This window comes from Acomys russatus, chromosome 6 (genome assembly GCF_903995435.1).
Source record: "Acomys russatus chromosome 6, mAcoRus1.1, whole genome shotgun sequence".
Lineage (NCBI taxonomy): Eukaryota > Metazoa > Chordata > Mammalia > Rodentia > Muridae > Acomys > Acomys russatus.
This window is the reverse complement of record NC_067142.1, coordinates 34,142,880-34,155,089: the sequence shown is the minus strand read 5'-3', so window position 1 is coordinate 34,155,089 and position 12,210 is coordinate 34,142,880. Positions and strand designations below refer to the sequence as shown.

General features: G+C 41.8%; 1 protein-coding gene across 4 annotated transcripts in view; it reads left to right on the top strand.

The window, feature by feature from the left end:
• Ppp1r12b (protein phosphatase 1 regulatory subunit 12B) overlaps positions 1-12,210 on the top strand; it is a 202,791-nt gene that overhangs the window by 122,067 nt on the left and 68,514 nt on the right. For all 4 annotated transcript variants that reach the window (XM_051147459.1, XM_051147458.1, XM_051147454.1 and 1 more), the window contains 4 exons: positions 3,352-3,555; positions 5,254-5,443; positions 5,522-5,634; positions 6,964-7,005. In XM_051147459.1, coding sequence (XP_051003416.1) covers positions 3,352-3,555; positions 5,254-5,443; positions 5,522-5,634; positions 6,964-7,005 — 549 coding nt within the window. The remainder of the gene's footprint in view (positions 1-3,351; positions 3,556-5,253; positions 5,444-5,521; positions 5,635-6,963; positions 7,006-12,210) is intronic.

The window sequence follows — 12,210 nt, the reverse complement described above, 5'->3', positions numbered from 1 at the left end:
CAGCAGAAAGTTTGATTCTGTCTTAACTGACCCTCCTGGAATGGGTCTCGTATTCTACCTTCACTGTTGCCCGCTTCCCATCGAGTCCACCTTCCATGAAGCCCATAACTATTTTTTGTTTTTCTTTTATTCCAGTCAATATTCATGAGAAAACTCACCCATTTGTCCATTTTTAAGTTTATGCTTCAGCGTCATTAAGTCATTCCCGTCACCACTGTCCATCTCTAGAACATTTTTGTCTTTCCAAACTGAAACTCTGTATTCATTAAGCAGTTACCCTGTGCAAAGCAAGCAATGTTCCATTTTCTATCCATGAATTTGACTACTTTATGAACTACTTTATGATGAAATCATATGCCATGTGCCCCATCTGTTTGGCTCATTGCATGTAACATAATGCTAGGGTTCATTCATGTTGTCCGTGTGACATCATTTTATTTATTAGGTCTGTACATAACATGCCACATTTGCTTATCCTTCACCTTTTAGTGGGCACATGGCTACCACAGTAAACCACTACGCAATTGTCTGTCCACACATCTCCAGACCCTGCTTTCAGCCCATTGAGGATATATGTAGAAATATGTGCTGTCTTGTATGATAATCCTATTTTTAATACTGAGCAGTTGCTGAACTACTCTCATGGTAGCTGCCCTACTTTCTACTCCTGTCAGCATCCACAAGTATCCTCATTTCTCCAGATCTTTCTCAATATTTGTTTTATAGTTTGGGGACTTTTATTATTATACCCACTCTAGGGAGTATGAGATAGAAGACTGGTGATATTATTTTTTTACATTTTAATTTTTTTATTGAGAATGACACATACATGCAGGTCAGAAGACAGCTTGTGAGAGACAGTTCTCTCCCTCTACCATGTGGGGCCCCACATGTCAATCTCAGGTCCTCAGGCTTGGCGGCATGTGCCTTTACCCACTGGACCATTTCAGTGTCCCACTAACTATATTTCTACTATCATCTTTTCTTTCAGTATACAGTAGGAAAATAATCAGAATATATGCATATGAATGTATAATTGGCTATATGAATGAATTAGAAATAATAGTGGGGAAATACAGACCACTCTTAAGTGGTTTTAAATTTATTTATGAAGAGACAGGAAAGGGTAGCTGGAAAAGGACACACAATTAAAAGTGGAAGAGCCAAAATGTATAAATATCTTGTAATGAAACCAGATATGATTGGCATGCCTATAATCCCACCATTTGGGAGGTAGAGGTATTAAGAGCTCTAATTGGGAGCAAAGGTATTAGGTTCAAGGCTAACCTCAGCTACATGGTGATTTAGAGGTCAGCCTGGGCTACATAAAAACCATTTCAAAAAAAGAAAGAAAGAAATTTTATAGAAAAACACTCAATAGAGAAAGCCAAAGTCCACATCAGAACTAGGAAGGATATTCTGAGTGTGGACATGAAACTATTTTCTTAGATTCTCAAAGGGATGTCGGGTCCCCAAAAGAAAACTTATCCAGAAAGTAAATGTCCAGTTCCTTAGTGTGGCAGTGACCCAGCCTCTGCCTGCTTCCCTCAGTTTCACTGCTCTCATTCTCCTCCCACCCCTTCACCTTTGCTAAAGCGGTGACAGACGCCTGCATCATCCCAACTCCCTATTTCTGAGTCTTTGGACAGACTCCCTTTAGCCACAGTGCCTTTTCCCCTCACACCCTTCCAAAGAAGCTCTTGCTGAGGTCAGAGGACAACTTCATGTGTTAGTCACTGCCTTCTGCAAACCTTGTTTGAGGCAGGGTCTCTTGTTCATCCCTGAGCATACCAAGCAAACTGGCTTAACAAGCCTCCAAGGACTCTGCAGTCTGTTCTCCCCGTCTCCCCAGAGGTGTGTTGACATGGGTTCTGGAGATCCAAACTCTGACCCTCTGACTCAATTATCTATGGAGCTATCTGTTCATGTCCCAGTGTTTCTATCTTAATATGTACACAATATCTTATGATCATCTATTTTTTATGTGTAATTTCTGGTAGATTAAATTTCTTGAAAAGGGTGCTGGTGAGCTCGGTCAACAGTTAAATGTGCTTCCTGCTCTTGCAGAGGACCCAGGTTCAGTTCCTCTGTCTACACAGAGCTTACAACCACCTGTAACTGCAGTTCCAGGAGAGCCACACCCTCTTCTGGCTTCTGTAGGCTCCTGCTAGCACATGATGTACCCCAACTCAGGCAGGCTCACACACATGTCTATAACTTAAGAATAAATAAACCTTTAAAGAAAGTTTCTTGAAAAGAATTGCTTGACTTGCCTCTGTATTTTAATTTCTTAATGATATCAGTTATTTAAAAGAATGAATAAAATTATGAGAACTAATTTAGTTAAAAGGCAGTTATGAGGCTGGAGAGAGAGTCCTGCAGTAAAGGGTGCTTTCTGCTCTTGCAGAGAACCCCCCATGGCCAGGTGACTCACAACTGCATGTTGTCAGGGTATCTGACAACCTCCACAAATCTTACACTTATGTACATACATAAGGACATGCATATACACATAATTTCATAGACTAAAAGGATGTTATGGATGTGTAGTGCTCAGTGGCCACCTTCCGGCTTTGGGACATGCCTCCTCCAAGGCTCTAAGAACATAACCACTCGACTAGAATAATCTCATTTTCTTCTCAGTGCTGTCCTGCTCCAAGTCTGTCATTCGCTTTGCTTCTGTCCTGCTGCTCCAGTGACCCCCAGGGGGGACATTAATTGTTCACACATCTCTGTGTGATTCCTAAAGTTACTCAGGAAAGGATGTTAGAGAAAAAAATATAGCAATTTAGGAAGTTTTATTGTTTCAGCCTAACTATGCACTTCCATCTACTTGAACCAGATTTTTGAAAAAAAAAATTTATATTATGTGCATTGGTGTTTGACTTGCATGCATGGCCATGTGAGGATGTCAGATCATGGAGTTACAGACTGGTGTGAGCTGCCATGTAGGTGCTGGGATATGAACCCAGGCTCTTATCCACTGAGTCATCTCTCCAGCCCTTAAGCCAGATTTTAAAAGTTTGCTTTTCCCAGTAGTTACTGTTTAGAGAACAAGAGGATAACCATTTGATCTTGGGAGAGGGTATAAGCACACTCAAATAATTGAGCACAATTTGGTGTGAGCCAAATACATCTATAACAGCAGATATCACTGGTGACCTATTTCTGGAAGACTAAGTTAGGAAGCTAAAATATTAGTTGAGTGTACATAGATTTGGGTCTGAGTTCTCTGTACGCTGTGGTGCTTATTTTTAAGCATGTGTTGCTAGAAATGGCCTTCTGTTGGAAGCTTTCGAGCCAGTTTCCCTGTTAGTGTGACGCTGTCTTTACCGTTTGACATTTTCCCAGGGTGTTACCCTAACAGACCTTCAAGAAGCAGAAAAGACTTTCAGCCGGTCGAGGGCAGAGAGGCAAGCTCAGGAGCAGCCTGGTGAGAAGCTTGAAGATCCTGGCGGGCTTGAAGGGAGCACCAAGAAGCAGGAGCCATCAGCAGCCCCAACAAAGGAAGCTGAGGCAGGCCAGCCACCATGGGGCAGGAGTCTGGATGAAGAGGTGAGCTCTTTTCACTGGCATGCTCTGCACCACAGCAGGATCATTTGGTGAAGCTTCACCAGTGGTGGTTTAAATGTTATCCTGCCTTGCAGTGAACCATTCCTAAAAAGACACTGTGTGTTGATAGCTGTCTTTGGTGCAGACTTATTTGACTGAAAAAAAAAATCCAAAGGATTGCCATTCTCATTTTCTCAGAGGAAATGCTTTTGAGTGAATGTCTGACTGTTCTGTAAAGAGAGAATATAGCATGATAAAATGCAGATAAGATGTAAGTGTTTCCATGCTGGACACTGTTTTAAGCATTTCAAATATATTAATTGATTTAATCCCCAGGAGATCCCTCTAAGATAGGTATTAGTACTCCTATATTATAGATGAGAAAATTGAGTCTCACAGGCTGAGTAATTTCCATTACACTCTACACAGTGAGCATTTAAATACAGGTAGTCTGACCCTACAGCTTGTTTACCATTAATGTGTTGTTTCCCAAACTCCCGGGAGTCACCATCTGTGTGGACACGTGTCTCTAGTAGAAGTGGTATTCACAGAGAGGGCCAAGGGTATACTTAGGGCAAGCATGCCCCTGGTTTCAGTTGTAACTTTGTCTCTGTAATTACCACTACCACGCCTCTCTCAGAAGCGTCCCAGTGTGGGCTGGTAAGTGTCATGGTCACGGGAGAAAAGAGAGGGGCGATCGCCCACTTGTTGGGGCTCTGAGTGCTAAGTTTAGTGAACTCATATTATCAGGCATTTGTTTGTTTTGTTAAGTTATTATGTACTGAGTGCTGGCTCTCAGAGAGTGTTCAGTTCCCTAACACACACTTTCTAATTAAGTCCTCAGCATCCTGTCTGAGGATGATCGATCCCTATTTTACAGATGAGGAGGTTGAAGCCTAGAGAAGTTAAGTTTTTCAAGGTCACACAGTTACCGCCTGCTGAGGATAGACTTTAAGCCAAGTTCTTTCTGACTCCAAAAGCTCTGTGCCTCATAGTTTCTGTGTTTTGTAGTGTATAAATTTAAAAGTATGTAACCTCCATCTTGTGAACCTAATACATAGTAAGAATTTATATTTTGAAGAATCTTCAGGTAACTAAGCTAAGGCTAATTGTTGACGTCTATGTTTTAACTTGTAAAACATTTTCCAAAGGGGGGAAATAGAAATTTTTTTAAGTTTCAGGAAAGTAGTTTAGTGGAATAGTCTTACCTAGCATGTGTCAGGCATTGGTATGATGCCTAGAACAGAAGAGATGAGCTTTTCAGGGAATCGTGTGGTGTTGGTGGGTTATCCAGGCATTTGTTCTCTGTCCTCCGGCCATCAGTGCACTCCTGTTTCTTCACACTCCCGAGCTCTTTATTTCCCATGACCTCTGCCTTTGAGCACTCCATCTTAAAAACAGCTTTGCTCTTCCCATTTTCAAGATCAAAAGAATCTTTCCTAGCACTGAGCTAATTAGTGCCCTGTGGTCATTTTAGGAACAGTTTGTCTCAACTGCTGCAGTCACAATGGTATCCTTAGGGTATGAGTCCAGAAGCTGTTGTTTCTGACCCCCTTATAACTCTAATGTAGCTAGTAGGTTGGACATCAACTGTTAGTAAGTCTCCTTAATAACTGAGAAGGTCCATTTTGAGGACACTTACTGTCTTTATCCTTTGATTGAGTTTGACCCTTAACACCTCATCCTGTGGACTGTTTCCAGCCTATCTATCATCGCCTAAGGAGTCCAACCCAACCAGACAAACCCCCAACACCAGTGTCTCCTTCTACATCAAGACCCTCACTCTACACGAGTTCTCACTTACTGCGGACAAGCAGAGCTTCAGTCCCTGATTCTGAGAACTCAGAGGCCACCACAAACACCACAGCTGCAAAGGAAATGGACAAGAGTGGTACGTATAGCTTCAGAAGCCACTCCCCAGTATGCATGGCCAGGTTTTTAAGACCCACACTGTGTTATCTTTGGGCAGAGAAAGAAGAAGCTGATTTGGATGATCAGTCCTCTAACAGGCTGTCGATCCGAGAGAGGAGGCGACCTAAGGACCGGCGAAGAGGCACGGGCATTAACTTCTGGACAAAGGACGTAAGTACATATGGTCTGTGCGAGACACACCATGTCACCTGTGACCACCAGCCTCCCTCCTGAGGTCAAAAGGAAGAGCCCCATGTGGTACCATGACTCCCATAGAGATGACTAAGAAAGTGAGAAGACCCAAGTGGTATGGGACTTACTGGTTCATTCCTGCTAAGTGCCTAGAGCAGTTCTGGGCACAAAGTAGACACTCTGTATCTGGTAAAGACGTTGAAACCTGGAGATTTGCAACTACTGTGTGAGCAAATTGGCAAATGTTAGCAGTCCTCTGTGGTGGTCCCTGAAAACCGTGCAATCAAGAGTGTCTTCATACGGCCTGTAAGCCAAGAGTCTAACTATTCTAGGATGATAAGAATTTTGAAGGTGGGAGATGGAAAGATAGCTTAATGGTTTAGAGCACTTGCTGCTCTTCCAGAAGACCCAGGTTCAATTCTCCGTACCCACATGGTGGCTCACAGCCGTCCATAACCCCAGTTCCAGGGATGCGACAGGCACGTGCATGGCGCACATACTTGTATGTTGGTAAAACATTCAGATGCGTAAAGTGAATACATCTTTTTGGGCTTTGTTTTTGTTTGTTTGTTTTTTTTTTTAATCTTTTAAATTTTTTCAAAGGGCTTAAAATCTATAAGTTGACACAAGTTTATCTGACTTTTACCTTTCTGTAGGGAAAAGGATCAAATGATAGAGAACAGGTGACCAGTGTTTACTAAACACAAACACATAGCACTTTAATGCACTCCCTTCATAGCTGGTTCTAACCTTCTCATTCAAGCCTGCTACTAGCATTTTTTTAAACCTAGTGGCCAATACCCTAAACCAGAGGCCCCTGGTTCCTAATGAACCATTTGAAAATTAGATAAAACTGTCCAGTGACAGAAGAAATGTAACAGTAGTAATCACCCATTACAAACCATCTTTCATTCCTTGTCTTAGGACTGCATTGGTAGTGCTTTCTTTTGTTTTGTTTTGTTTTGCCAGTGCTGGGGATTGACCTCAGGGTCTTGCACAAGCTAGACAAACAAGCACTCTACCAATAGGCTGCATCCCCAGACCAGAGGTGACAACTTTTAAAGTCTTGCTCTTTGAAGAATACCTTTTCCCCAACTGTATTTGATTTGACAGTTTTCCCCACAGTGATGTTTCTAAGTCCCCTGCCTGTGACAGCTGTTGAAAGAGGCAGCAGTAGCATCACTTGGCTTGAAGTCTTCATTGCCCATGTTTAAAAATGCCAAGAAGTATAATTGATGGGAACTGACCTTATTTTTCAAGAGGTCTGTGACGACACTCCTTTTGTTTTTCCTTCTCTTTCCATTTCAGGAGGATGAAACAGATGCCTCTGAAGAGGTCAAAGAAGCATGGGTAAGTGGCAGACCAATGACACACAGTCCCTTTGGGGCTCAGGCTTGTTCTTAGGCATGAAGTTTTAGGAGATGAGCAGATCTGTGCAAACATGGGTTGAGGGTGAAGATGAGCATTCTTCCAAGGGGTATGGCCGGTGCTCATTGCTGCTGCTTCCCAGTGTCTGGCTGTGCTCGCTGCCAGGGGTATAGGCTCCACTTTTCTCTCTTGAATATGATATTACTGGATTGGATAAAGTACTTTGAAATCTTTGGAAGAAAAGTAAAAACTGATACAAGTTCCTAATGGCTCTCCTCTAACAGAAAAGAGCATAAATATAGAGATCATAAAATTTGAGGCCGTTTACAAGTTATTTATATTGGTCTTTGAGTGACCATAAGCACCTCACCTCTTTTGAAGCCTGGCATCCATCTCCCCTCTGCACTGAAAGGCCAGTACCCAGCATGCCTCCTCTGAACTACTTTTATACCTCCAAACATTGGGGTTGTGTTTACAGGAAAGAGGGAGTTTGGTGTTGGTAAAAATTAATACAAACCCATGTGCTTTACTTTTCAAAGCATGTAAAATGGCTTTTAGCACCATACAGCTTATTATTCTACATTTATTCTCAGAATATATTTAGTTATCTTTACAGAAATCAACAGTGAGCAATAAAGACAAAAGTAGCAAATCGTAATTGTTCTATCTCAATAGACTAGATCCCAAATAGTAATTGTTTGGTGGGATATGCTTCCAATCCCTTATGAGTCATGCAGAAGAAAGAGCACAAATTTCTTAGATTTGGTGTGTGTGTGTGTGTGTGTGTGTGTGTGTGTGTATGTGTGTGTGTGTGTGTGTGTGTGTGTGTGTGTGTTAGGAGATAGGTATGGGTGCACTAGCATATGTGTGTACCATATGGAGACCAAAGGTATTTGAAAAGGATCTCAGACTGGACCTGGAGCTCATGTATTGGGCTAGACTGGCTGGTTAGCAAACTCCAAGGGTCCTCCTGTCTTTCACCTTCTCAAGTGCGGGGATTACAGGCACACAGTGCTGTGTCTAGCCTCTTACATAGGTGCTAAGAATGTCAACTCAGGTCTCCTTTACTATCTAAGCCATCTCTAGCTCCTATATGGCAAATTTAAGGGCACACTGGGCCATGGAGTAAGGCCTTGTCTCGAATGGGGATGGAGTAATTAATAATATAGGTAAGAATTGTCTATCTTGATTGACGTTGAGGCTATATCAAAGATGAATTGTGTTGTTTAAAAATAACACAGAAAAATCTCTTGGAGCAAGGGTGTGTGTGTGTGTGTGTGTGTGTGTGTGTGTGTGTGTGTGTGTGTGTGTGTGTGTGTGTGTATGCCCTCAACTCTCTTCTTTAAGGGTTTTGAAAAGGCTTTTGGAGACAGAAAGGTTCCTTTGGGGAACTGTGCTTAAAGAAGGATCTGAGTAATAGATTACAAAGCACTGGAAAGGACCATAATCCCCATAGAGTTCATGCAGGTCACTTAGAGCCAAGGAATCACAGGGAAGATTTTGTTGTCATAGGATGTCTTTTGTCAATAAAAATCTCTGTCTGTACTAAACTTCTGGGCACTGGAAAATCCTAGCCTAGGGCCCATGAAGCAAGAAGAATAAAATGCTCTTGATACAGTGCCTCTTATGGAATTTCATTTTAAGGCTGTTGAATTAAAAGTATGGAGACGACTTTCTGCTTTGTGTAGAAAAGCATGGACTGTTAAGGTTTGACACAAAAGTCAGGCTAAAGACTATTCCATTTATCCAATTGTTTGTGGCATCTACTAGTGTTTCCCAAGTGTCGGGCAGGCTCCAGTCTTTAGCTCTGCATTTTATGTAGGTGCCTTTGCATTTATGCAGGGAAGCTAGGGTTAGTCCAAGCACCCGCCAGCACTGCTTGATGTTCTGTAAAGGAACAGCTGCTGATGCGGCAGCCTGGGTGAGGCTGCCTTTTAAAGTAGTCCTGTTTGCTTGTCCCATTACTTGTTCTGTTTTCCCTTCTAGTTCACTCCTTGCTAATGCTAGTAGGCATTATCCATATGGGTCCACAGAAAAGTACCCAGTGATGACCCAAAATAAATAGCAACAATCTTACCTAAAGACAGTCAGTAGTGTCTAATGACTCTTAGGATCATTCTCTGTTTCCTACACTGTACTGTCCTTCTGTCAGACAGTTGACTCAGCTCTACAGCAATCAATGTGCCACTCAAAGGAGAGACATGTTGTTGAAGTGACGCTGTCACTGGTCAGTGTAGATACTGCTGAGAAGTCAGGGAAACTGAAACCGTATCTGCTATTGAAGTTGTACCAGCTCCTCACTCTTCCTAGTGTGGTGATAGCTGTTGTTTTTAAAGTTGACTCTGACGTCTATTTTTTCAACTAAAATATAATTTATAATCAATAAAATATATAAATGGTAAAATGCACCATTTGGAAAATCTTGACCTGGCAGGATATACAACTCCATCACCTCATGAAGTCCTCTGTTGTCCTTCCCAGTCAATCCTTTCTCATTGTCACTATAATTTTGTATGGGCTCATCCAGCGATATTTAATTTTAAGAAACAAGCTTGAGTGGTCATCATCTCTAGCATATGTCTCCACTTGTGATCAGAGCAAAGCAATTCCCGATATATAGGATTCTTTTCTCTTCTTAAATGTTTCAGAAGATTCCCTACTGTCTCCCTCACCTGCCAATAACAACTGTGGCTAAGAAGGCCTTCTGTGTAACCTAAGCTCTGCTGACATCACTAAAATCCATTTCCTCTTTTAGATACTTAGGAAAATGTAAACAAGACTTATTCACATGAGAGGTATGGCCAAGGATAGCACTGATGTGTTCTCAGTACAGTCACATGCTGCTGTTCTTGTGACCTTAAGGAACACAGTGAGAAGTCTAGGGACCTTGTTAAGCTCAGCAGAGTAAATATAGTTATGGTCAAACCCCACTCCACTTGTAAGTCCACCAGGTAGTGAAACTGACAAAGAATATGTAATTTGGAATCTTAGCACATCCTTGACAGATGTGTTTTTTGGCTGTTCTGGAACTTCCATTTAATATTTTTCAGACAGTCTGTCTCATACCCACATTATGTAACAGGTAGTCTCTGGAAATCTTTAGATATCTTGTCTTCCTAAGTGAAAAAAACCTGAATTTAAATGTTATTATAAATGTCTTTAAGTTCAGGGGTATGCTGGATATTTTCTGTATAGCAGCCCTCCTTTTATTCATGGGGAGTATTTTCTAATACCCCTGGGCGGGGCTGCCTATCATTGAAGGCAGAACTGTACTGTACATGCACTGGGCTTTCTCTTATGTAACATACAAGTCAGTCATAGCAAACAATAAGAAAGACTATTTATAATTGTATACTGAGTAAAATGACCGGCATCATTACTCTTATATTTCAGGACATTACTCAGTAAACTAAGGGTGACTTGAACAGAAGCACTGAAATCTTGCTGTCTTAGAGGTTAATCTGATTGCTAGGAAGGGTCCTAAGTGACTGGTGGGGAATATGGCAGGCTCTGGACAAAGAGATGACTCGTATTCCAGGCAGGGCGGGGTGGAAGGTGTGAGACTGATGGCACTACTGAAAACAGCACCACTTTTCTTTTTTGGCTGTTCTGGAACTTCCATTTAATATTTTTCAGACAGTCTGAAAGTAGCTAAATCCATGGAAAGCTAAAGTGCCAGAAAGGTCTGTGTGACTACTGTAGTAGCAGCAGTCTAGAGCTGTCCTCTGGACGGAGCAACTTAGGTTTGGATCCTGTCCATCTTTTCCTACCTTTGTCTTTGGCCTGTCTTTTGCTTGACATAAGGTCTGCTTGTTTTTTCCATCTACTCTTCTGCGGCAGTCTGTTTCCCAGCCCAATCCTGTTGTGTAATTGACTTTATCACTAGAGGGCACAAGTAGTCAGCAGAAAAGATACTGGTGAGCATGCAGAATGATGCCCTAAGCAGAAGCAGAACCAAAGACGAACGCTAGTTCAACATAGGACAGACATCTGCCTTGTAACTTTTTGTATCATGAGTTACAAGATAATTTGGAGGTAATTTGGATCAGGAACCTAGTCTCACAGTTAAGTAAGGCCCAAAGAAGCTAATTATTTGGAGACATGAAATCTCTAGGTGCTCCGATGGCCTGTAATGGGGAAGCTTTTTATGAGACATAGTGACACAGACTTGAAAATGTGGCTTACATCTCTTCTGTACCCTGTTCATCCACTTGGGTTTTTTACCTAGCAGGTTACATGTTTGAGTTGACTTGCTAGTAGCTTGTGGCCTCCTTGAACAAAGAAGCATCTTAGAGCTTCTGAAGCTGCTCAGACTACCAAGATTCCATGGATAAGAGCATCACCATGCTGCCTCCTTCACATAGGTGGGTAGCTAGTTCTGTCAGGAGTAAGAAGTGACATCCTTTTGTTAGGAAAGTCCACCCCCACCCATAGTTCCCCAAAGCTTTTTTGTTTTTTAAAGAGAATCAGATGATACTCAATCTGAACAAACTCATTGAAACTTCACCCTCTAAGTAAGCAGTGGAGCTATCTTAATCCTGAGAGGAAGTCAATAACCATCCCTTAAAACGCATTGTTAATTTGTATATTCAAGGTACCTACCTGTTCTAGATAACTGTTAGCCAGCTAGTGGAGAGGTCTGTTAGTAAGGTGCTCTAAAAGAGGTAAACAATTTAAGCATTCTCCAAATAAGAGTACAACTTAACTTTGCTGGCAAGGCTGAGTTCTGAATGTTAACAAAAAATCAAGGCCCCAGATATGGCTCTACTGCCAACCACTAAATGCATTTCGTATTTTGTTCCTCTTCCCTTTTGTTCAGATCTTCCTGTTCTTTCTCTCAGTAAGTGCTCTTTTGGACCATTTGTGGTCAGGCATTTTTCTAGATTCTGAGGATGCAATGATGAAGAAAAAGTCTTGTTCTTGTGGAATTTACTTTCCAACAGTAGAGACCAGTAATAAATAAATACTTAAATAGGTGGTAAGTGCTATGGGGAAAAAAATGAGTAAAAAGGAAAAAGAGGAGCGTCGTATTATGGATAGGACAATAATCAGGCCAGGTTGCATTGACAAAACATGATCTGAGTTAAAGAATTTAAGATAGGAAGCTAGACATGAGGGTAGTGTGGAAGCAAAAGGAACAGCAGTCACTAAGACCCCGAGGCAGCTGGGCCCTGCATGTTTGAGGAC